General features: G+C 39.8%; 1 protein-coding gene across 1 annotated transcript; it reads right to left on the bottom strand.

Annotated features, from left to right (window-relative positions):
• Positions 1–13,386: 13,386 nt before the first annotated feature.
• Positions 13,387–25,094, bottom strand: LOC127441229 (testicular haploid expressed gene protein-like). The gene is made up of 5 exons (XM_051698401.1): positions 25,010–25,094; positions 24,793–24,859; positions 18,470–18,596; positions 16,845–17,016; positions 13,387–13,876 (listed from the first exon to the last, which is right to left on the bottom strand). Exons 1-5 carry the CDS (start codon positions 25,092–25,094, stop codon positions 13,635–13,637), a joined length of 693 nt encoding a protein of 230 aa, XP_051554361.1. The 3' UTR covers positions 13,387–13,634.
• Positions 25,095–26,305: the final 1,211 nt, after the last annotated feature.

Below are 26,305 nucleotides of genomic sequence, written 5' to 3'. Positions count from 1 at the left end.
GTCGCTCTGTCCCTGAAGCAGCAAAGCATGCCCACACCATCACACTACCACCACCAGGCTTAACCATAGGTATGATGTTCTTTTTGTAGAATTCTGTGTTTGATTTACGCCAGATGTAACGGGACCCGTCTTCCAAACAGTTCCACTTTCGACTCATCAGTCCACAGAACATTCTCCCAAAAGGTTTGAGGATCATTGAGGTGTGTTTTGGCAAAATTCAAATGAGCCTTAATGTTCTTCTGGGTTATCAGTTGTTTTCACTTCACCACTCTTCCAAGGATGGCATTTTTGGCCAGTGTCTTTCTGATAGTGGAGTCATGAACAGTGACCTTTAATGATGCCAGAGAGGCCTGCAGTTCCTTGGATGTTGTCCTTGGCTTTTTTGTGACTTCCTGGATGAGTCGTCACTGTGCTCTTGGAGGAATTTTGGAAGGTTGGCCACTTCTGGGAAGGTTCCCTACTGTGCCAAGTTTTCTCCATTTGGAGATAATGGCTCTCACTGTGGTTCTTTGGAGTCCCAGAGCCTTTGAAATAGCTTTGTAACCCTTCCCAGACTGATGTATTTCAATCACCTTTTCCCTCATTATTTCTGGAATTTCTTTCAACCTTGGCATAGTGTGCTACTGGGGGAGACCTTTTAGCCAACTTCATGCTGCTGAAAAAGTTCTATTTAGGTGTTGATTTGATTGAACAGGGCTGGCATTAATCAGGCCTGAGTGTGTCTAGTCCAGCTGAACCCCATTATGAATGCAGTTTCATAGATTTGGGGATTTAGTAACTAAAGGGCAAATACTTTTTCACACAGGCCCAGTTGGTACTGGATAACCTTTTTGCTTCAATAAATAACATTATCATTTAAAAACTGTATTTTGTGTTTATATTATGTTAGATTTTGTTTGAATTTTTGAAACAATTTACTATAAGATATACACAAAAACAGAAGAAATCAGGATGTTGGCAAATATTTTCCACAGCACTGATAATAATAATAATAATAATAATAATAATAATAATAATAATAATACATCTTTTTTTCAAAATATTTATTGTGATATGGTTTTATGCTTCCAACATATAATGATGAAAAATAAAATCCCTCTCTTTTTTTATTGGGTCCCAGGATTAAATTTAAGATGTGCAATGTTAGACCTTAACATAATGCATGGGATTGCATATAATAATATTAATTATTATTATAAAAAAAATCAAAGAATATGTTTCTTATGCATAATTATTAGCAAAAAGAGGCAAAAGTTCTGGATTCTATTTTAGATGTGAAATGTTATATCACTATATATATATATATATATATATATATATATATATATTGCATACAGTTAATACTGTACATTGTATGTTGCCTTTATTATCCAACCTGGTCTCAAAGTGAAAACATAATTTTTGTTTTCAGTAGCTTGCATGCATTGATCTAGTTATTAAAAAAAAAAAAAAAAATCACCTTTAATTGTTTACAATTTAAAACATTTGACATTATTTAGTTACTTGCTAAGACAATTAAAACAGACTGTATATACTTTTGGGACCCCCCCCCCCCAAAAAAAAAAAAAAACTTTCTTGTTGTGGTTTAGGATGTTAAGCTAATAGAAAGGATTTTAGTGTGTAAGCAATCCAGAAAAAACTGTAATTGCTGTTTCTTCATCTTAACTAATGATATTATATTTATTAACTCAGCTGAAAATGAATGATAAAGATTACATTTTATCCCCATTTATGCAGGTAACAATGGTATTTGCAACACATAATTTGTGTGGTTTACAGCTACATGAAGGGAGGGCATTGTTGTTTTCCACTTCATGAGATGGAAAACTCTTTGCATGTAATTGCACATCCCCAACTGCAAAAACAAAGCACTCTATATATTACATGGGCAAAAGTCATTCGATACCCATAAAATGATCATGCAAATTAATATTTTAAGATTTCAAGAATAAAATCATTTAAATGAGAAAAAATTTGCTGATCTTGATATGCAGCTCTGTCATGTAGAGCTGTATAGTATTACTGATGTTGAAATATGAATCACTTAAAACATTGGAGTCTTATTCAATAAAGCGACAAACCTCTTACTGAAAGAATTGATCTTTCTGGAACAAGCAGTTTGGCTCAGACTCAAATTACAAACTAGGATTTTCTGTAGAAAACGTGAGTGGTGCTTTTCAGTGCAAAACTCACCACAACAATGCCTACGTGTTGAGGGAGCTTGCCTGTTTTATCTGCTATGCAATAAAAAAAGATAAATAAATAAATACAAGTGTTAAAGGTACTGTATAATTCACTCAAAAATGAAAATTTTGTGTCATCATTTCCTTACACTCATGCATCTCTTTTAGTGTTCCACCGAAGAAAGAAATCTTTTACACTAAATATACTTTCAAATGGTGTAATTTGAAAATAATATCTTGAGCCAGTGAGCCATTATAATTTTTCCAGTGCAAGCAATTTGCATAATAATTTTTTACATCTACAAGCATTTTTTTTTTTTTTTACATCACAAACTTGTTGATTGCCATTGTGCTGCAATTATTTCTGTGATTTCATTCTGCCAAGAGTTTTTGATACAAAATCCGAGGAAACTGTTTCCATCCACCTCAGGGAACTGAAAATGAATGAGAGAACATTAACTAGAATTATATCACGGGTCTGTTGAATGCTTGATTCTGATTGGTTGATGGACGTTCTAAGGTGTGCAATTATTTTTCAAGTAAATGCACAGCTATGAAGTAGTTCCAGGTCTTGACCGCATAATGGTTCCATATCACTTTGCCAAATTATTTCAATCATTTCAAAGAGCCCTACAAGCTACCACAACAACATAACCAAATAAAACAAAGACATTGGTTAAGTACATCGGATAAGAATGACAATGTCTATAATATCCTAAATTTATTTCAATTTCGATTTAAAAGCATCCTTGGGCTCCCTCTCTTTCTCTCTCATCTCACCCACACACACACACCGTACATGCTACCACAGCAAAATAGCTATATAAACAAAGACATTCGTTAAAGTAAATCGGTTAAGAACGTCAAAAAATGTCAAAAAATGTCAGAATCACAATCAGAATGTGCTTTATTGCCAAGTATGCTTACATACACAAGGAATTTGTCTTGGTGACAGAAGATTCCAGTGCACAAACAATAAAACAACAAGACAGAGATAGTCTTATCTCTTATCTCTTAACATAGAAAAGTGAATAGAAAATATAAGTATATATAAAAATACACGATAAGACAAAAAAAAAAAAATATATATATATATATATATATATATATATATATATATATATATATATATATAAATTTTATATATTTATATATATATATATATATATTATATATATATATATATATATATATATATATATATATATATATATATATATGTACAATTACAAATCTGTTATATACACATGCAAGGGAATGTATGGCAGAAGAGGTAGGGTATGTTGGATAAATATAAATAGACTAAGCTGTGTACTGCACATAATTATTGCTCAATGGGGCAGTTTTAACTGTTCATGAGATGGATAGCCTGAGGGAAAAACTGTTCATGTGCCTGACATTTCTGGTGCTCAGTGCTCTGTAGTGTCATCTAGAAGGCAACAGTTCAAAAATGTAATGGGCAGGGTGAGTGAGGTCCAGAGTGATTTTCCAGCCCTTTTCCTCACTCTGGAAGTGTACAGTTCTTGAAGGGAGGGCAGGGGGCAACCAGTAAGCCACTCAGTAGTCCGAACTGTCCTTTGTAGTCTTCTGATATCCGATTTCACAGCTGAACTAAACCAGACAGTTATTGAAGTGCAGGGGACAGACTCAATGACTGCTGAGTAGAACTGTATCAGCAGCGTCTGTGGCAGGTTGAACTTCCTCAGCTGGTGAAGGAAGTATAACCTCTGCTGGGCCTTTTTCACAATGGAGTCAGTGTGGGTCTCCCACTTCAGGTCCTGTGAGATCCTAGAGCCCAGGAACCTGAATGACTCCACTACTGCCACAGTGCTGTTCAGAATGGTGAGCGGGGTCAATGCTAGGGTGTACCTCCTAAAGTCAACTATCATCTCCACTATTTTGAGCGTGTTCAGATCCAGATTATTTTGACTGCACCAGTGAGCCAGCCATTCAACCTCCCTTTTGTAGCAGACTCATCGTCATCTTGGATGAGGCAGATGACAGCAGTGTCATCTGCAAATTTCAGGAGCTTGACATAGGGGTCCTTGGTGGTTCAGTCACTGGTATACAGGGAGAAGAGTAGTGGGGAGAGCACACATCCCTGGAACAGAGAGTTGATTTAATTTAGTCCAGAGAATATCTGGGATGAAGGTGTTGAAAGCTGAACTGAAGTCCACAAAAAGGATTCTTGCATATGTCCCTGGTCTGTCCAGATGTTGCAGAATATGATGCAATCCCATGTTGACTGCATCATCCACAGAGCTGTTTGCTCGATAAGCAAATTGAAGTGGATCTAGAAAGGGTCCAGTGATGTCCTTCAGGTGGACCAACACCAGTCTATCAAATGGCTTCATGTCCACAGACGTCAGAGCAACGGTCTGTAGTCATCAAGTTCTGTGATTTTGGGTTTCTTTGGGACCGGAATGATGGTGGAGTGTTTGAAGCAGCAGGGAACTTCACACTGCTCCAGTGATCTGTTGAAGATCTGTGTGAAGATGGGGGCCAGCTGTTCAGCGTGGGTGAAACACTATCTGGGCCCTGTGCTTTCTTTGTCTTTTGTTTCCAGAAGACACGGCACACCTCCGCTTCACAGATCTTAAGTGCAAATTGAGTAGCAGGAGGGGGGAGGAGGTGGGTTGCAGGAGGTGTTGATGTTTGTGTGAAGTGAAAGTCAGAGAGGATGTGGGGTGTGAGACTGGGCCTTTCAAATCTACAGTAAAACATATTCAAGTCATCAGCCAGTTGTTGGTTCCCTACAGTTTTGGGGGATGTAGTTAGTAATATCTTTCAGGCCTCTCCACACTGATGCAGGGTTGTTAGCAGAAAACTTGTTTTTCAGCTAATCAGAACAGCTTCTTTTAGCTCTGATTTCCTTATTGAGTGTGTTCTTGGCCTGATTCTACAAGATTTTATCCCCACTTCTGTAAGCATCCTCTTTGGCCTGACGAAGCTGCCTGAGTTTTGCTGTAAACCATGGTTTGCCATTGTTGTATGTTAAATGAGTCTATAATATCCTAAATTTATTTCAATTTCAGTTGAAAAGCTCCCTTGTCTCCCCTGCACTTGCACATGCTCACACACATGCATACGCACGCACACGCACGCACACACACACACACACACACACACACACAGAGACTTGTTTTACCACCAACAAATAGAGCCGCACCCCCGCGACTTCATCAATACAACAGTTTCTATTATCTGAAATAACTTTTAATATGTTACATTTTTTTTACATTTTTACATACATTTCAATGTATTTCACCCTAATCAGCCTCACATAGCTATAATGGAAAGCACCGCGCTACCCCTCCCCCTCTCTTTCACTTACACACGCACGCACACACACACATACTACCTTGTTCCTCCAATGCCGAAAAGCACGTTGTGACCACATTACCACCTTGGGGGTGCATTAATTTTAAATAATTCAATGGTCTGTCGTCAATTATTCCTTACTGAGTCAGGGAAATAAACTTCATGTTATGAGTTATGCACTTGAGATAAAAAAAAAATTTTGTAAGGAAGCTGACACACCAAGATGAGGATGAACCCAAATGTGGGACTTTATTGAAAACAAACAAACATTGGAGAAATAACTGAAAGCAGATGACAGGGAGTGGACGTGACGAGGAGGGAGATATCGGAGTGACGTAGGTTGAACACAGGGATGAAGATCGTGAGGGGAGGTAACAAAGCAGTATAGTCAATGACAATAAACACTATTATAGAGAATAGTGCAATCTGTATAGCTCGATGTGAGGCTAGACACTGAATGAAGTGCTGTGGGGAGTATTTGAATCGTGCTTAATGAGGAATGAGATTGTCTGCAGTTTTTAATAATTAATAGTCTGGGGAGAGTGAGGTATGTATGATGAGGGAGCGATATAATGGGGGGACTTAACTTTCGGCAGGGAAGGCGTAGACGAATGATAGAGAGCCAGATCTTCTGCCTGAGCTGATAATGTGGGGGGTCAGAGCGTCGAGCATTGGCCCGACTCTTCTGGTGGTTGACTGCTCTTTGGAGGTGAACTTTAGCGCTATTCCAGGCCCTCTCGCTCTCTTGGAACCAGTAGTTGACCGCTGGTACTTCTAAAGGTTCGCCCAACCAGGAAAAATGGGGAGGTTGAAAGCAGAGTACACATTGGAAGGGGGTAAGTTCTCTGGCTGGCTGACATAATGAATTTTGGGCGTACTCGGCCCAGGGAAGGAACTGGCTTCAATTTTCCTGTTATCTGTGGCAGTAAGTTAGGAGAAAATGCCCTATCTCCTGGATCTTGCATTCTGTCTGCCCATTAGTCTGTGGGTGGTAGCCAGAAGAAAGGCTGATAGACACCCCAAGATAGGGAGAAGGCTTTCCACACCCAGGAGATGAACTGGGGTCCATCCTCTGGAAGGCCGTAGTTCCTGAAAACATGTTGAAACGAGGTCTCTGCAGTCTCAAAGGCGGTTGGTAGGACATTGAGTGTGACCAGGCGACAGTCTTTGGAAAATCATCAACAGCAACCAGGACACTGGTGTATCTGTTAGATGGTAGCAAGTCTGTGATAAAGTCCATGGGATCAGGGCCGATGAGGAATGGGCAGGGGCCGGAGTTTCCCAGCAGGTAGATGCCTTGGGGATTTGGCCATAGCATAGTCAAAGCAAGCCTGTACAAACCACTGGACTTCCTTAGACATTCGGGGCCACCAGTATCTATTCCATAGGAGAGAGAGGGTCTGAGTTATACCAGGGTGACCAGTGTCTAAGGAGGAGTGCAGGGATTCTATGTGTGGTAGACGGAGTGTGGATGGAACATAGGTACAATTAGCCGGACACCCAGGTGGAGCAGGCTCAGTGTGAGAGGCAGCCCTATTTGGTCGTAGGGCTTTCTGGGGAGTAAAGGCATGAAAGGGCATCTGCTTTGGTATTCTTAGAACCCAGGCGGTAGGTGACTGTGAACCTAAAGCGGGTGAAGAACAAGGCCCACCTGGCTTGTTGAGGGTTGAGTCGGCAAGCTTCCCGGAGATACTCCAGGTTCCTGTGGTCGGTAATGACCTGGAAGGGATGTTGTGCCCCCTCAAGCCAGTGACGCCACTCTTCCAACTTGATGACCAGCAGCTCCCTATTACCGATATCATAGTTTTGCTTGGTTTGAGACAGTTTCTTGGAGAAGGCGGCACATGGATGGAGTTTCAAGGGGTTCCCCTGCCACTGAGAGAGGACGGTACCCACTCCAGTGGTCGCAGCTTCTACTGCAACTACAAAGGGTCATTCTGGAACAGGGTGTTGGAGGACTATGGCAGAGGTAAGACATCTTTTAGAATCTGGAAGGCTTGTATGGCTTCAGGAGACCATGACAGTAATTTAGGTTTGTTTCAGAGGAATGAAGTTAGGGGAGCAGCAATGGAACTAATGTTTCTAATAAATCGCCGGTAAAAGTTGGCAAATCTGAAAAAGCATTGTAACTGCTTGATTGTGGAAGGTTGTGGCAAAGATTGGACTGCTTGAACTTTACTGGGGTCCATCTGAATGCCCTCTGGGCTGATGTTGTAACCCAGGAACTGGAGGGATGTCTGATGAAAGGTGCATTACTCTGCCTTAAGGAACAGCTGGTGTTAACAGAGGCATTGAAGGACGGCCTTGACATGTTGAATATGTTCAGGGATGGTTTTCGAGAAGATGAGGATATCATCGATATATATAAGGACAGATCTGTGGAGATATTCCCTGAAGATCTCATTCATGAAGCCTTGAAACACTGATGGGGCACTGGCTAATCCATATGGCATCACCAAGTATTCATAATGACCAGTAGGTGTAATGAAGGCAGTCTTCCACTTATCTCCTCACTGGATGCGAATGAGATTGTAAGCACTCATCAGATAGAGCTTAGTGAACACAGCTGTTCCTCTTAGATTTTCCAGGGTGGCAGGGATGAGGGGAAGAGGTAATGGTACTTTACAGTAACATTGTTGAGGGCTCTGTAATTGATGCAGGGGCGCAGTCCTCCATCATTCTTGGCCACGAAGAAGAAGCTAGAAGCGGCAGGAAACGTAGATGGATGGATATATCCCTGCTGAAGAGCTTCCTCGATATACTCCTCCATGGCCTTCTGTTCGGGTAGTGAGAGGGGGTAAATTCGGCCCTGGGGGAATAGAGCTCCAGAGAGTAGGTCAATGGCACAATCCCAAGATCTATGAGGTGGTAATTGAGTGGCACGTTGTGGGCAGAATACATCATGAAAAGTTTGGTAGACCGGGAGAATCTGGACTGCAAGGTGGCTAGATGGACTCTCGACTGAGGTAGCACATACCTGGGTTACTTTAAAGCTTGATGTTGTCCTTGTCTTGTCATGCGGCTGAATGGGGAGAGTTAGACATGTGGAAAGGCAGGCTTTACTCCAAGTGAAGATTTCACCCGTCTCCCAGGACATGGTAGGTGTGTGCTTGATAAGCTAGGGTCTACCTAGGATGATGTCAGAAGTGGAGCTTTCGAGCACAAGGAAAGGAATGGTTTCTGAGTGGCATGCACCTATTTGGAGAGTGACTGGTGGTGTTTGATGGGTGTTGTGGCCTTTCCCCAAGGGCTGGCCTACTAATGAGTTGATGGAGAGTGTGGTTGACCGGGTAACTGTCTTTATTTGGAGCTGTTGGCAGAGCGTTTTGGATAGGAAGTTCCCTGCGGAGGCTGAATTGATTAGAGCACACAGAGAGAGATGATGGCAGATGCAATTGCAAATGGTGTGTATAATGGGGAATGAATGGCTGGAGAAGCAAGAATGGAGCTCACCTGCAAGCGAGGAGGTCGAACTGGGCAATCTGAGAGGAGGTGAGAAACTGAACCATAGGAGAGGCACAGGTGGTGTTGAAATATGATATTGTCATTCAGCGGTGTTAGTCGTGCCGCATCCACTTACATGGGGTCTTCGGAGGCATCTCCATCGTGGGTTGTTGGAGATACTGAATACTGGGGAGAAGAAGATGGTCTCACTGGCTGGCAAGATCGCATTTGATTGGCCACATGGATGGAGAGTTGGATGAAACATTCTAGCCCCATCACATCATCATACCTGGCAAGTTGTAATCCTAAAGCTGGTTCGAGTCCTTGGCAATACATAGTTAGTAGGGCCGGTTCATTCCATCCACTAGCCGCTGCAAGCGTTCTGAACTGGATAGCGTAATCATTCACTGACCATTTTCCTTGCTGCAGTAGATGGAGCTGCTCACTTGCATGGGAATCCCCAGTTGGATGACCAAAAATTAACTCCTTAAAATGACTCACAAAGTGACTATAGGAGCTTGTGACAGGAACCTCTCATATTGTTGTGGCCCACTGCAGTGATTTCCCAGTGAGTAAGGAGGTGGTAAAAGTGATCCTGGAACCACCTGCTCGACCACCGAGAAGGGAAGAGATGGATTTGTCTCCACTGGGTCCATTGTGTGGTCTAGACTTCTGTAAGGGGGCTGACACACCAAGATGAGGATGAACCCAAATGCGGGACTTTATTGAAAACAAACTAACACTGGAGAAATAACTTAACTGAAAGCATATGACAGGGAGTGGACATGACAAGGAAGGAGATATCGGAGTGACGTAGGTTGAACGTGAGAATGAAGATGAAGATCGTGAAGGGAGGTAAGAAACAGTATAGCCTATGGTGATAAATAGTGGCGGTTCTAGCTTGTATGGCGGCCTGGGCGAAAAACGCTTCAACATGCCCCCAAAGTTGTTGACGGGGGGGGGGGGGGGGGGGGGGGTTGTATGTGGGGGTGCCTTGTGCCACCCCACCGCAAGATGCCACCGCTCCCCCACAAGATGCCACCCAGGGCAACGGCACATGTCGCCCATGCCTAAATCCACTACACTATTATGGAGAATGTGTAGCCTGATGTGAGGCTAGACACTGAATGAAGAGCTGTGGGGATTATTTGAATGGTGCTTAATGAGGAACGTGATTGTCTGCAGGTGTGAATAATTAATAGTCTGGGGAGAGTGAGGGATGTGTATGATGAGGGAGAGAGTCTGGGGGCATGACATTTTTAAACCATTTGTCTGTCATAAACAGAGTTTAAATAATCCTGTCTGCACAGAGGAAGCATGCATATCAGTGATCAAATTCCCTAAAATGCCATTAGTAGAAGATATCGTATCACGTATGCGCTATATTCTCATTTAATGTACTGTAACATGCAAATGAGCATTATGCCTCCCTTTGTAGTTCCAAAGCAAAAAAATAAATAAAAAAAATTAGCATGCATAATGTGGTTTGTGGGACAGGGGGATCAACACAAGTATTGTTCATCAAACACAATGGTGCTGTTATCTTAATATGATATTGTGCAAAACTTTTCCAACTGTTAGAATTGCTTGGCTGTGTTTAGAATGGAATCCTACTGTACTGCTTACTGTGCACTGTACACTAAATACTGTCAACTATACTATATTAATATAGCATGTTAATACAATATTCAACATTCATTTTAAACAAAAGCATGCTACACTGAACACATTACATGCATGTTTGATTTTCGTATTAGGTTATTTTGCATTTTAACCCAATTGTGGGTGAACATAGCCAATCCAAACATAGCCACTGTTATGAAAATGAATATGAATATAACACAATTGTGGTTGCATTTTTGCTGAATGACATAACGCAGCTCACGCATCACGGCATTTCTGAGGTGAAATGTCCACTGTGTGGCGCTAAAAGCGAGTAAAATGTTCCCTTGAAAAATGAGGTTTTTAAGGTTAATGCTCTGTCGAGTTTTAAATGACCTCCCAACTCTAAACCTTAAACCTAAACCTAACCGATAGTGTCATAAAAAGCAAATGTGTTGCTTCAGCAACACTTTCGGCTCACGTGTCAACTAGCATGCCCTTCAGGACTCGTACCCCGGTCCTTTGCATCACAAGTACAATGTTCTGTCAGTTGAACTACTGCACAATTTGATCGTGCACAAACAAGCTTGTAAATGTAGTTGGTTCTGTGATACAAACGTTAAAATGTATCATCATGCACTATAGTAAAAAAAAAAAAAATATAAGACAGCATTGTGTGAGTAACAGGGCGAAAAGTAAGTGTTTATGAACTGATAACCTGCTGTTCTACTCATGATTTGTCTGAAAGTGAATAACAGTCGTTGTTGTAGCACCTCTAGTGTTCATTTTACCAGGAAACCGCAAAGATATATACCAGAAGCCACTAAAAATCATTTCGGAAATAGTCCATTGCTTTGGTATGGTGTCCACAATTGTCAATTGCTCAGTCGATTGCTCAAAACAAGCAAGCACTTATTGACAAATGAGAGCACTGCTGTCTCCTGTGCGTTCAGTCCTGATGTCGAGTTTAATGGGAGAAAATGTTTCGCTCACATTACAAAAACAACATACACAAACAGACACTAACAACTGAATTCAAATTATTGCAGCCGAGTCCCTAACATCTATTTCCTGGACACCAAAATGGATCATTTGTTAAACTGATTTTTATAACAGCCCATTTCCCAATTTCTATCAAGATAGCGGTCATTAAGAGTAATTCCTTTTTCATTTGAATATTCCTTTATGTGCTTAAAGTGGGTGAAGTACTGTATGTGAATTATTAACAATTAAAACTGTATAAGTCGAACAGGGCGATTCTTCGATTGGGGGACCTTTTTGACCACTTGAAATGTTGAAAATTGAAACTTCTTCAAACTATGTTTCATCTACATTTATCATGTTATGCAATACATACCTGTTCATAGCCTTGATTTCCCATCAAAAAAATATTTCAGTCTATTATAAATAAAGACAAAGAAAAAAATAACAAATGCTAAAGTTTTAGTATTAAAATTAGTATTGAAGTATAAAAGGATTCAAATTAATGAGGACTATGTACTCTTTATAAACAAAATTCAGATATTTTTAACAATACAGTTTGTTTGCCATTAATTGAACTCATTTTATACTTACCAAAGTAAGGCATTATTTAAATACATTTCATTTAATCAATTGTTTTAATCTCAACTTTGCCAGGAATAATTATTTTGAAGTGGATTTTGGTATAATGACTGACTGTGTGAATGTTTGAAATCTCTGGGTGTGTTATGGTAATGGCATTTTTACTTTTTATGTTTATTAACCATTTAATTGTTATTTATAATATTATGTTTATTATTATTTTATGTTTATATTTTTACATTTTTCAATGAACTTTGAATTTGTAAAAATAAAAAAATATAACATTTGTAGTTTCTTTATTGAAATTCTCAAAAACTGACTGGTTTGAAAATGACACCTAATAAAGCTACTATTACATCATGAAGTAAAAATCACAAAATTAATTACATTTCTGAACTTCAACCTGAAAAAAGTGCAAAGCAGAATTTCCCTCACACGTTTATGAATCTATTGTTGATGGAAAGTAAAAAAAAAATTTAAAAAATCTGGACAGGAAACAAGCCGTAAAACTTGGAAAAAGTGATTAAAGAGATACAATTAAAACATTACAGTAAAATCAATAAACAATCTATTATAATATAAAAAAAACAAACATCTTTCTTTAAAACCAGAATGATTTTTTTTTTTAAACAGCTTAAAAGCATTTTTGATTCTTTAAAATCAAGAATCACCCAAGCACAACCTACCTGTGTAAATAGTCAATATTTCTGTGACTTTAAAGTTCAATTCAATTCATACAATTTCACACAATTTACTAACCAGTAAACAAGGTTTCTCTCCATAATGCAAAAATAATTAATATGGACATTGGATATATGTTACAAGCTTGTATGACTTTGACAATTTATTACATTTAAACAATGGAAATTGTGTCAGACAGTTGTCGACAGTTGAACTACACTGATGCTTATTATCCATTCAGAGACCTTTATCAGTGGCACAACTTTCAATATCACAACCAACTTTGCCTGCAGGCTACTAGAGAGCTACATTAACCTGCCACTGAAATCAACATACAGGGAAATCAAACTCTTTTCTCCCTTATCAAGATTATCCATGTTGCGTGATGTGCCTATAAAGAATTTTCTTCCTTCCCCTTAGTTTTTTTTTATTATTATTACTTGCATATGCCCAAAACATCTCAAGTCCATGAGATGTTTGGGCATATGCAAGTAATAATAATCAAAAAGGTCATATAAATAGGAGTTTGATGTGTATAAAAACATATTAAGTATGAAAATATCAAAACTTCAAGAATAGGCCCCACAAAATGTTGTTACATACAGTATCTCTGAAAACAAGATTTGTTATCTTGTTTTCAGAATGTTTAGATATTTTTACTGGAAAACAAGACATAATTACTAAATAAGTTATGATCATTTGCATTGTGTTAAACAAACTTAAAACTTATGTAAAAAATGTATTATAACTGATTTCTGTGCTGGAAACCTTGAATAACAGTGGAATGATTTTGAAAAAAATGTAGCACATTAGCCTCACTGAAGATGGAGGGATGGTCATTTACTGGCCTTTACATTTCCGTGGTAAGGGTAAAGACAGCTCCAGTAGTCTTGGGGAGGCAGTGGCGGCACGGGCAGCAGGAGTTATCCTGTAAGGTTCGTATCCCTCAAACAGGGCTTGACGGGTCTTGGGTCGAGCCAGAACTTGCAGTCTCTCACTGGCTACAGCCTTCAGAACACAATCTGGAACAGGCCACGATACTGGCCTGGTAAGGGCGTGCTGAGGATGAACCTGTTTAGGAGCTAAGTAAGTAAAGTAAATTAAAGTATAGTAAGTAAGTAGGTAAGGAAGGAAGGAATGAATGAAAAAAGGAAGGAAGGAAGAAAAGAAGGAAGGGAGAAAAAAGAAAGGAAGGAGAGAGGGAAGGAAGGAAGGAAGGAAGGTGGGAGAGAGGAAGGCAGGAGAAGAAAGGAAGAAATGAAGGAAGAAAGGGCGGGAGGGGTGAGGGAAGGAAGGAAGGAAGGAGAGAGGAAAGGAGATACGGAAGTAAGCAAGGAAGGAAGGAAGGAAGGACAGACAGAAGCAAGGAGAAAATGAAGGTGGGAGAGAGGAAGGGAGGAAGGATGGAAGGAAAGAAGGAGAAAAATGGAAGGTGGGAAAGAGAAAGGGAGGGAGGAAAGAAAGACAGGAAGGAGAGAGGGAGGGAGAGAGTAAGGAAAGAAGAATGGAAAGACGGAAGGAAGAAAGGAAGGACAGATGGAAGGAAGTTGGGAGACAGGAAGGATGGAAGGAAGGAGTGTGGGAGAGAGGAAGGAAGGATGGAAGGAGAAAGGAAGGAAGGAAGGAAGGTGGGAGAGAGGAAAGAAGGAAGGATGGAAGGAAGGACAGGAGGGGTGAGGGAAGGAGGAAGGAGAGAAGAAAGAAATTAAGAAAAAGAAAGAAAGAAAGAGAATTAAAGTTCTGATTCTTCTTAACCATTCTGGTTCCATAAATGATTCTTTTAGTGCTTATGAGGGTTTTGTTTTAAATAATCCAATTCTTCAGACTGTTACAAAATTATGAGATGATTACATTGTTTAAAGAATGGAATCCTGAAAAAAAACAAAAAAACAAACAAACACTAATTTCAACAAAACTCATAAAGTGTATCTTTAAGTACCCCACACATTATCATGTCAACAACCACCCAGTAATTACTCTGATTTAAGTCTCACAAGCCTTAAAGTTGATAATTCTCTCTTCATTTATTCCCTTATGCCATCTCAAACTCGTTTCACATTTGTTCCACACCGTAGATGATGAAAGTCAATGGGGTTCAAAACTTTTAAACTTAAAAAGTTTATGGGATTTGGGTGACAAACGGACCAAAATAAAACACATTTTTCACTATTAATCTTGACATCTGAAGTCTCCTTGGCGCGATCATGATTTGAAGTACAATTACACTTCCTCGAGCTTGATACATGCGTTCTGCTCATGTACAAGCACTGTTCACGTGCTCTGTGCATGCAGAAGCTGCAAGCGTTGCTGAATGTATGAGCACGTATGAGTTCAGATTTTTACCTGCCTTGCCAACATTATCGCTGGCCCCATTTTATTTTTAGTTAAATATTTTTATTTGTACAGTATATGTGCCAGGTATAACTTTTATATGTTTCATTATGGGCCCTATTTTAAGAGCATGAGCGCTAAGCGCAGTGCTATGCTTTAAGTCATGAGTGCAAAGTCAGTGGGCATGGCCATGAAGTTTTGATATTTTCGTGCAAGCAAAGTTCACCCCAAAATAAAAATAAAAGATCTCATTATTCACTCACCCTCATTCCATACCAGATGTGTGTGACTTTCTTTCTTCTGCAAAACACAAACCAAGATTTTTAAAAGAAAATTTCAGCACTGTTGGTCCATACAATGCAAGTGAATGGTGACCAGAACTTTGAAGGCCCAAAAGGCAGTATAAAAGTAATCCATAAGACTCCAGTGTTTTAATCCATGTCTTCTGAAGCGATATGATAGGTGTGGGTGAGAAACAGATTAATATTTAAGTCCTTTTTTAACTGTAAATCTACACTTCCACTTTCTGGTGTGGAAGTGACTTTCACTTTCACATTAAGCAACCTATTGGTTTGGGCTGGTCAAAGGTGGACCATTTTGGACATTCTGAGTGCTGGTCCCCATTCACTTTCATTGTGAGGACCAACAGAGCTGAAATATTCTTCTAAAAACCTTCATTTGTGTTCAGCAGAAGAAAGAAAGTCATACACATCTGGGATGGCATGAAGGTGAGTAAATGATGAGAGAATTTTCATTTTTGGGTGAACAATCCCTTTAAGCTCAATTGACAGCATTTGTGGCATTATGTTGATTATATAAAAATGTATTTAGACGATACATGTATTTAGACTTTAAACTCTGGGTAACAGTGAGGCACAATTGAAGTGAATGAGACCAATCCGTAAACGTTAAAATACTCGCTGTCAAAAGTATAGTCCCAAGATGTAAACAATATGCGTGTTAACATGATTTTTTGTGATGAAATCACAAACTTTTCTGTGTAAAGTTATATCCAATTTTACAACTTCGTTGCTATGAAGTAACACCATAAACCCTAAAACGACTGTAAAATCGATGATTTAAACAACTTTACAGCTAAAATAATGTGCTTTCATTGTAATATTTACATTTTATTCTTTGTTTAATTGTAAGATTTACATTTCTGCCTTTAAATTCTCAAAAAAATTGGCCCCATTCACTTCCATTGTAAGTGTCTTACGATTTTTGCTTTTTCAAAGAAAAGGAGGGATGAGTCTAAATTATTTTTTGTGGTAATTCACATTATGCCACAAATACTGTCAGTTGAGCTTAACTTGTATCGAACCTGGAATATTCCTTTAAAGTTTCTTTGCAATAGACTAGCTGTCTTGGAAAACGATGGCATATGACACAAAATATTAGTGATTCATTTTTCATTTCCAACCCATTCTTACCATTGCCTCCAAAACTATCAAAGTTCATTCTCACTATTTCAACAAAACCTTATCTGTGTTAGCCAGCTAGATCATTTGACCTTGGAGACCAGTTTAAATAAGCAAAATTAGCAACAGAAATCCAAATGTTTAAGTTGCAAGGCATTAGAACACATTTACTAGATAAATTAAAATAACATTTAAAGACAATTCAGCGACAGTGGACAAATGATGTCCACATACGTTTGGCCATGTAGTGTTCTTCAGATGATGTCATGTACAGTATGAGAAAGCAGTGGACACTTACAGGCCAGCTGCTGTATACGAGCGGAGGGTGCAGAGGGTGTGGTCGTGGGAAAGGTTTCTGCATGGGCGTTTGAATCGACTCTGAAGTGACTCAACACCATCTTCACCCGCTTTGGATGGGCCAACTGGCAGACCCTTGGGCTCGCCTCGGCAGTTTTAACTGCAACACTCAACTGAGAGGCCCCAAGAAAGAGATAAAAAAGAGACGCCATGTGTCATCCAATGAAAAAACAAAGCTCTGTAATAAGCTTCAGGGTTCATCAGAAGCAACTGTTATAACTTGTCTTACACAACATTTCAAAAGTGTTATGCAAAGTGACAAAAGCAACCAGATCATCACAAAAAACATTATAGCTATGCTGTAACAGTTTCTACCATCCTGTTCCAACCTTTGAACATTGTCATTTAGAACCCAAAGATTTGGGTGCCAACCCAATTCACATACTTCGCACTTAAACTGTGTACTTCTCGTGATGGGGAACAACTGTAGATACTTTTGAGTATGCAGTAAGACAGCATGCCAGTAAAGTATTTTCCCAGTAATTTTCAGATCTGAGCTTCATTAACATATTCTACGGCCAGGTGGAGGTCATTAAATCACTTGACCATCAGGATTTCCTGATGAGTTAATGGCTTCAAAAACTGAAAAAGCACATCAGGCTTGTTTGAAAAATTTTGTTCTATCGCCGGGGCAGGGTCTTGTGTTCTCTTCAAGTGACCAATGAGCTTCTTTTACTGAAGAACTGACAAGACGTCAAGCTGATCTGAATGCTTTCATCACACTTAGCTGCATATCATCTCAAACGCTGATTGTAATCCAAAGTGATTCTGTCACCAAGCGTTTTCCCTGCATTTTTTTCCTACACTAAAATGACATCAGAAAGCAGAGCGACAACAGTCTATTTTTACTGAATTTATGTACTCACTGAAAGCTGCATATGGGCATACATGTCCGACAATAGGCATCAATGGGATAAATACACAATCATGCACTTTCACAGGGTAAATTTACTCCATGAATCGCTTCCTAAGGGCGTTTTGACACCTGGGTTGTTTGGAGCATTTGTTTTCACCCTTGGTTCGGTTTGTAAAGGCATATATGAACACAGCAATCGCACTCAGATCCACAAGTATCAGTCCAAGACCACCTGGACGGAGAAGAAGGTCAGCTCATCACTGTAATTCTTCATCAAAATATGGATATAGCCATTTGGCGGCTATATTAGATATAGATCTATCTTCATGATCTCTTCTTTCTTTTGGAAAGCGGCAGAACAGACACAGGTATGACGGCGTCATCATATTTTTGACAGATTAAAACGTGGCATCACTTTTTTCTGTGTGCAAGTGTGCAAGACAGTGACTGAGAGAACAGGTTCTTTTGAAATATCGGTTATTCGACAAAGAAAAAAGAATAGGGTGGGACTTGATTGGATTGCGCACCTTTGGCACACTATTTTCAATGTACTATTATTGGGGATGCACTAGTCCTAATCTTGCATACTGTTTGATGGATAGTGTGCAAATTGGGATGCAGATTAGAATTGGAACTAAATTATGCAGGAAGGCAGACCTCTTTGAAATTCAGTTTGGCATTGCAAGGGGGAATGTGATGCATTTACTCACAGTGGCCGGAAGGGGGCGATCAGACTCCCAGCCTTCAGCAGGCAGACGAGGCAGTGCCAGCGAACACACCCTCTGAGAAGGACAGGCTTTCAATGCTGCTGCGTGAACCGTCCATTCCGGTGTCCTTCTTAAAAGACAGACATATGGGCTCTGTTCAGAATAGCATACTACTATTACTATTTCTGCATGATATAGTATGTAAACAGCATACAGAGTGTGCAAATTATTAGTATGCAAAGAATACCCAGAGAACCTAATACATTTGCCAAAATGTCCATTTACAACTAAACTCAGCAAAAACAGAAACGTCCCTTTTTCAGGACACTGTATTTTAAAGATAATTTTGTAAAAATCCAAATAACTTTACAGATCTTTATTGTAAAGGGTTTCAACAATGTTTTCCATGCTTGTTCAATGAACCATAAACAATTAATGAACATGCACCTGTGGAACAGTCATTAAGACACTAACAGCTTACAGACGGTAGGCAATCAAGGTCACAGTTATAAAAACTTAGGACACTAAAGAGACCTTTCTACTGACTCCACCAAAAGAAAGATGCCCAGGGTCCCTGCTCATCTGCGTGAACGTGCCTTAGGCATGCTGCATAGAGGCATGAGGACTGCAGATGTGGCCAGGGCAATAAATTGCAATGTCTGTACTGTGAGACACCTAAGACAGTGCTACAGGGAGACAGGAAGGACAGCTGATCGTCCTCGCAGTGGCAGACAACGTGTAACAACACCTGCACAGGATCGGTACATCCGAATATCACACCTGCGGGATAGGTACAGGATGGCAACAACAACTGCCCGAGTTACACAAGGAATGCACAATCCCTCCATCAGTGCTCAGACTGTCCGCAATAGGCTGAGAAAGGCTGGACTGAGGGCTTGTAGGCCTGTAGTAAGGCAGGTCCTTACCAGACATCACCAGCAACAACGTCACCTATGGGCACAAACCCATCTTCGCTGGACCAGACAGGACTGGCAAAAAGTGCTCTTCACTGACGTGTCGCAGTTTTGTCTCACAGGGATGATGGTCGGACTCGCATTTATCATCGAAGGAATGAGCGTTACACCAAGGCCTGTACTCTCGAGCGGGATCGATTTGGAGGTGGAGGGTCCGTCATGGACTGGGGCGGTGTGTCACAGCATCATCGGACTGAGCTTGTTGTCATTGCAGACAATCTCAACGCTGTGCTTTACAGGGAAGAAATCCTCCTCCCTCACGTGGTACCCTTCCTGCAGGCTCATCCTGACATGACCCTCCAGCATGAAAATGCCACCAGCCATACTGCTCGTTCTGTGCGTGATTTCCTGCAAGACAGGAATGTCAGTGTTCTGCCATGGCCAGTGAAGAGCCCGGATCTCAATCCCATTGAGCACATCTGGGACCTGTTGGATCAGAGGGTGAGGGCTAGGGCCATTCCCCCCAGAAATGTCTGGGAACTTGCAAGTGCCTTGGTGGAAGAGTGGGGTAACATCTCACAGCAAGAACTGGCAAATCTGGTGCAGTCCATGAGGAGGAGATGCACCGCAGTACTTAATGCAACTGGTGGCCACACCAGATCCTGACTGCTAGATCACACTCCACAGTATACTGTATCTCATAATGCACTGGTCCTCAAAGTGTAGGACATGCTCCCACATTCTCAAATCTTGTTCAGTTTCACTCTTTCAAATTTGCAGCAGTGATAAGACATGGAAGAACCAATGAAGTTTGTACACAATTTCTTCTTCTCCGCTGCCTTCTCCTGATATGTTGTCAGTTGCGCGCACTGCGCTACGCTTAGGTAAACAAAGACATTCTTGCCTGTGTGCCAGATTCGGGGTCAAGGGGAATATTTTCAGTGAATTAAGACTTAAATTTTGGTCTGTTCCTGACACATTGCAATTTTATGGCTTCAGAAAACTTGAAATATAGTGCACAAGTGACATGGACAGCTTTTATGGTGCTTTTGGAGCTTGACAGTCACAAACATGATCCTTGCATCCCTCATTCTTTTTTTCCCAATTTGGCATGCCCAGTTCCCACTACTTACTAGGTCCTCATGATGGCGCGGTTACTCACCTCAATCCGGGTGGCCTTCGCTTCTGAGACAGTCAATCCGCGCATCTTATCATGTGGCTCGCTGTGCATGACACCGCGTAGACTCACAGCACGGGAGGCTCATGCTACTCTCCGCGATCCACGCACAAATTACCATGCGCCCCATTGAGAGTGAGAACCCCTAATCACGACCACGAGGAGGTTACCCTGTGTGACTCTACCCTCCATAGCAACTGGGTCAATTTGTTTCCTTAGGAGACCCGGCTGGAGTCACACAGCACACCCTGGATTCAAACTTGCGACTCCAGGGGTGGTAGTCAGTGTCAGTATACGCTGAGCTACCCAGGCCCCCTGCATCCCTCATTCTTAAGTTCTACGGATAAAAAAACTCATATTGGTTTGGAATGACTCAAGGGTGAGTAAAGATGGCAGTTTTATTTTTGGGTGAAAATAAACATTTCTCCTGCAAAGCAGTTGGCCTATCACTTTTTTATTAATTAATTTAGTAAAAATGTATACAATTAAAATGCTTTATTTGTTTTTGTCACACAGAGAGTATACAAAAAATAACAGATCAGTGCAGGCCTAGTGAAAAATTATTTGATCAAACTGCAAAAACATTAATTAAAATGCTAAATAACTGTATTTATTTCTAAGATATTAACTGGATGGCAACATGCAACGTAGTGAGGTCATGTGACCACAATGCAGCATACTATTGCAGCACACTTTACACAGACTTAATGTGTTCTGATTCACGTACAATTTTTATACATATTCTGCAGTATTCAGTTAGCCGTAAACTAGTATTCATTACAAACACAGACCATATTCTTTGGCCTTTTACTATTTTTATTTATTGTGCATAACAAAGGACAACAAGATCAGTTATTGTTGTAAGTCAGACTTGCATTGCCTGCATAAACATCAATGTGTCAGACTACACACGTTTACCACTAAGCCACGGCTCTGCAATAGTCACGATCTTCACAATAGTCCAGACAGCTGGATTTATATGTGCTTATTAAATAATTACAGATGCCACCATCAAAACACAAACAATTAAAAACCCTGCAATTAGCTCTGAGACCAAATACATAATTTTGTGTTGAAAAGAATCCATAAGGACAGTCGGTACAGAAGGAATGGGAGAGATGTGATTGCCTGAAGATGTTTGTTGTGGTATTTCCGGCTGCGTGATTAAACTTTAAATGGATACTGCACTTTTGAGATCTAAATAATAATAGGCCACTGTGGATGTGAAATTACTGTTTGTGCATTTTAACAAAGATGAAATAGAATGAATATGAGGTTAACTCTCATCCGAGTAACTAAAGCTCATTGACTGCCATTGCTTCTACACATTAGTGAAGGCTGGTTTACATTGCTTGCAAAACACTTCCATTTTCTATGAAAAGCTCTCTATACATTCATACAGGAAAGTGCAGATTAACAATGGGTTAGTATGTAACAGGAGTATATTAAAAATAGATTTATTACACAGCTCTTTTGAACACTTGATTCTGATTGGTCAATCGCTGCATTCTGTGGTCATATATATTACATAACGACCACAAAAAAAGTTTTATATTACATCATCTTATAGTATATATATATATATATATATATATATATATATATATATATATATATATATATATATATATATATATTTTTTTTTTTTTTTGGATTTGGATTTAAATAAGCAGATACTTAAGATCCTATGATTGCATCAGTATTGCAGTGATTAATATGTTTCAGCTAGCAACAATTCTTTTAACCCTAACTGATGCAGTGTGTAGCTTCTAATTTCTTAAACAACGGAAGACATATCCTGTGGTCATGGAAAAGTTGCTACTGTGTTTCAGATGGGGCAAATTATTGGCCTGCATCAAGAAAAGAAAACAACTAAGGAGATTGCTGAAATCACTGGAATTGGGTTAAGAACTGTCCAACGCATTATTAAAACCTGGAAGGATAGTGGTGAACCGTCAGCTTCACGGAAAAAATTAGGTCGTAAAAAATCAACAGTAGAACTCACGGCTTTGTATAATAGTGAAAGTAAGAGCATTTCAACATGCACAATGTGACAGGAACTTACAGGATTGGGACTAAACAGCTGTGTGGCCACAAGAAAGCCACTTGTTAGTGAGGCTAATCGAAAAAAAACAACTTCAATTTGCTAGGGAGCATAAAGATTGGACTGTGGAGCAATGGAAAAAGGTCATAATGAGTCCAGATTTACCCTATTGCAATGCGATGGGCTCATCAGGGTAAGAAGGGAAACGCATTAAGCGATGCACTCATCATGCATAGTGCCTACTGTACAAGCCTCTGGAGGCAGTGTTATGATCTGGGGTTGCTTCAATTGGTCAGGTCTAGGCTCAGCAACATTATGCGCCAATACAATGTAGTCAGCTGACTACCTGAATGTATTGAATGACCAGGTTATCCCATCAATGTATTTTTTGCTTTCCTGATGGCACGGGCATATTCCAGGATGACAAATCCAAGATTCATCTGGCTCAAATTGTGAAAGAGTGGTTCAGGGAGCATGAGGAATCATTTTCACACATGAATTGGCCACCACAGAGTCCTGAACTTAACCCATTGAAAGTATTTGGGATGTGCTGGTGAAGACTTTTCGGAGTTGTTCGACTCTCCGGTCATCAATACAAGATCTTGACCAAAATGCAGCTCTGGATGTAAATAAAGGTTGTCGAAACAATGCCACGACGAATGCACGCCGTAATCAAAGCTAAGGTGGTCCAACGAAATATTAGAGTATGCAACCTTTTTTTTAGGCCAGGCAGTGTAGAATATTTTAATATTTATAATACTAATGTAAAAAAATAATTTTAATTGCAATTAAAACTACTTTTATAACATTAAAAAAATGATTCTGATAGGCCAATTGCATTTGTCTAATGACCACTAAACTGTATAATTGACCGTTGAGGCAACATTATAACAAAAACTGTTTCTAAAAAGCAGGTGGCGACAAGAGACAATTTTTATGTATTAGCAGCCATTACAGATTGACCGGTTTCTTTGAAGTCTTCGGCATTTTATCTCACTCCATGATCGCTCGGATTACTATTGCACTACAGCTGGGAACAGCTTCAGCATTAAGGTTTATCACAGTTGAGAGACACATCCGACGGAGTATTCACACATATTCAGGGCGCTTACCTGATACCGGAGTTACCGGAGATGTAATCAACATGGCGGAGGAGAGAATGGTCTCTATAGTGAATGACTCTTGTGCACCGGCTACCACGAAATACTCAGGAGGGACCACGCTTGGGCGGCTATTTTCACACAGAAAATATGATGTATTTGACCAAAATTCCTATTATCTTCAGCAAGCTGACTAACTCTACAGTGCAGCTCAATCACCCATTCTTTCTCTCTCACACATCCTTGTTTCTCCAATTACTTGTTAGAAACAGCATTAAAACCAATTTTTACTAATTCTGAAGTGACATTTTTGAATTAGTTACGGAGGCTTGGGCACATCTTTTGAACTAGCAAAGGCAGATCCTGGGCATAAGAAAGAAGTTCCATGCACAAATGCATTTTTTGTGGCAGTCCTTAGTTTTTCTTAATTTTTTTTATTTAACTTGTACTTTGAACTGTTGTATAGAAGCAATATCACACTCGCAATTGTGCTGTATGGCCCTAAATCAGCACGGCTGTGAGTCGGCCATAAGCACAAGCCCGCACATTACCTCTTATGTAGTATATATTGCATTATAGGATTGACTTACTGAAGGTAATTTGTTATGTAAATTACATTAAGGTATGCTGAAAAATGTAATGCAAGGAAGGTTGTTAAAATCAGGGGTTTCCCCTTTTAATGACTGAGGGCATCAAAAGACTGGGAAACTTTACAGAAATGCTTACATTTCTCAAGGTTCTCTTTATTTTTAATAGTGATCTTATGGATGTTTCAGAATGAATTCTCAAAATGACATAGCGGTACAGTATAAAACAGTAGATATACTATTAGACTAGCTGCTAAGCATCTGAGAAGTAATCTTAAAGGAACAGATCACCCACAAAAGAAAAGAAAAAAAAAAAGCACCATAAAGGTAGTTAATATAACTTGTGTGCTATATTCCTCTATAGTCTTAGCTCGCAAATCAAATTTTTGGGGGTTTGGAATGTCATGATAGTGAGTAATTGATGACAAAATGTGGGTTAATAAATCCCTTTAAGAACTGTAGCTTTATATTAAAAGTACTTTTTATGGAAACAACATTAGTCACCTGCTCTCCTGAAAGAAACGGCTTGTTTGTTTGCTTTGGGCGAGCTGCTCTAAGCGTGGGGTCAGTTCTGCGGAGATAAATTTAACATAAATGTCTCTTTACATAAAGATCTTTGCAAAAAATCTTTCCAATAAACACAAAGAGAGTAACAGTAACTATTGTGAACATACATGTGAGTAAGGCCCCTAGAGATAAGAAAATTAAGTGATTTTCATACCAAAGACAGTCGTGGAGGTGTTTTTTGACTTTGGTAGTTCATCAAGCCAGTAAACTGAGTGCCTAAAAATAATAATACAAAACATTATTAGATCAAAGCACAAGGTAAAATGCTTGATTTGAACACAAAATGATTCTTCTAACCAATGTATTGTGCTGCATTTCTTTAGAAATATACTGTACAATGTTATTAGTTGGGGATATAGCTGTTTATGTCAAATTGATCTGATTATAAGCGCAACGCTTCTTATTACAAACCCAACATGATTTGCAGCTTTTTTATGAGTCATACAGCACTCCTGTGGGCAAGTAGGCCAGTTCATGCAAAACTGGGTCAAAGATTATGCAATGTAAGGGAGGCTGGGTCTTTATGTGAATTTTTCTGCTCTCAAATTTATATTTCTCAGCATAGGTTTATTTTTGAAAATCAATTCCTGTTCAGACACATACCTTAAAGTCTTGAGTGCAAAAATGCTATTGAAAATTTCCACGATATTTCGTCAGGAAAAAGAGTACAGTTCATTTAATATATATAGCAGGGCATGTTGTCACAATGGGAACCGGTTGTTTATTGACAGTGATTGGAGATGACCTTCAATTGAAATACAAAATACTAAATAAAAAAACAAAGCCATCTACTACCCTCCTATTCCCAAATTAATTTTATATATTTTTTCTTAACCCTCAGTTACGGTTCGGGTCTTTTTTTTATCTGTTTGACATTTCTTTTTATTGTATTTTTTATTTTTTATCCCTTTTTCTCCCCAATTTGGAATGCCCAATTCCTACGACTTAGTAGGTCCTCGTAGTGGCGCGGGAACTCACCTCAATCCGGGTGGTGGAGGACAAGCCTTGTTGCCTCCGCTTCTGAGACAGTCAATCCACACATCTTATCATGTGGCTCATTGTGCATGGAGACTCACAGAATGTGGAGGCTCATGCTACTCTCCGCGATCCATGCACAACTTACCATGCTCCCCATTGAGAGCGAGAACCTCTAATCACAACAACAAGGAGGTTACCCCATGTGACTCTACCCTCCCGGGCCAATTTGGTTGCTTAGGAGACCTGGCTGGATTCACTCAGCACGCCCTGGATTCGAACTCGCGACTCCTGGGGTGGTAGTCAGCGTCAATACTAGCTGAGCTACCCAGGCCCCCTTGACATTTCGTTTTAAAATTAAAAATGGTTTCCTTCATCAAAGGAAGGCTTAGTGACTTTTCCTCCACTTGCTATCTGAACACACACACAAACTGGTCTGATGAGTCTAAATGGCTGCAAAAAAAAAAAAAAAAAG

This window comes from Myxocyprinus asiaticus, chromosome 5 (assembly GCF_019703515.2).
Source record: "Myxocyprinus asiaticus isolate MX2 ecotype Aquarium Trade chromosome 5, UBuf_Myxa_2, whole genome shotgun sequence".
Taxonomy (NCBI): domain Eukaryota; kingdom Metazoa; phylum Chordata; class Actinopteri; order Cypriniformes; family Catostomidae; genus Myxocyprinus; species Myxocyprinus asiaticus.
The sequence above is the reverse complement of the archived record's forward strand: the minus strand, read 5'-3'. Positions and strand labels throughout refer to the sequence as shown.

Excerpts from the sequence above, each read along its gene's own strand:
- LOC127441229 (XM_051698401.1), bottom strand. The coding sequence starts at position 25,094 with ATGTTTTGTATTATTATTTTTAGGCACTCAGTTTACTGGCTTGATGAA. Across the intron at positions 24,860-25,009 it reads CACCTCCACGACTGTCTTTG|AACTGACCCCACGCTTAGAG; the intron begins GTATGAAAATCA and ends TTATCTCCGCAG. Across the intron at positions 13,877-16,844 it reads TCGTATACAGCAGCTGGCCT|CTCCTAAACAGGTTCATCCT; the intron begins GTAAGTGTCCAC and ends TTACTTACTTAG.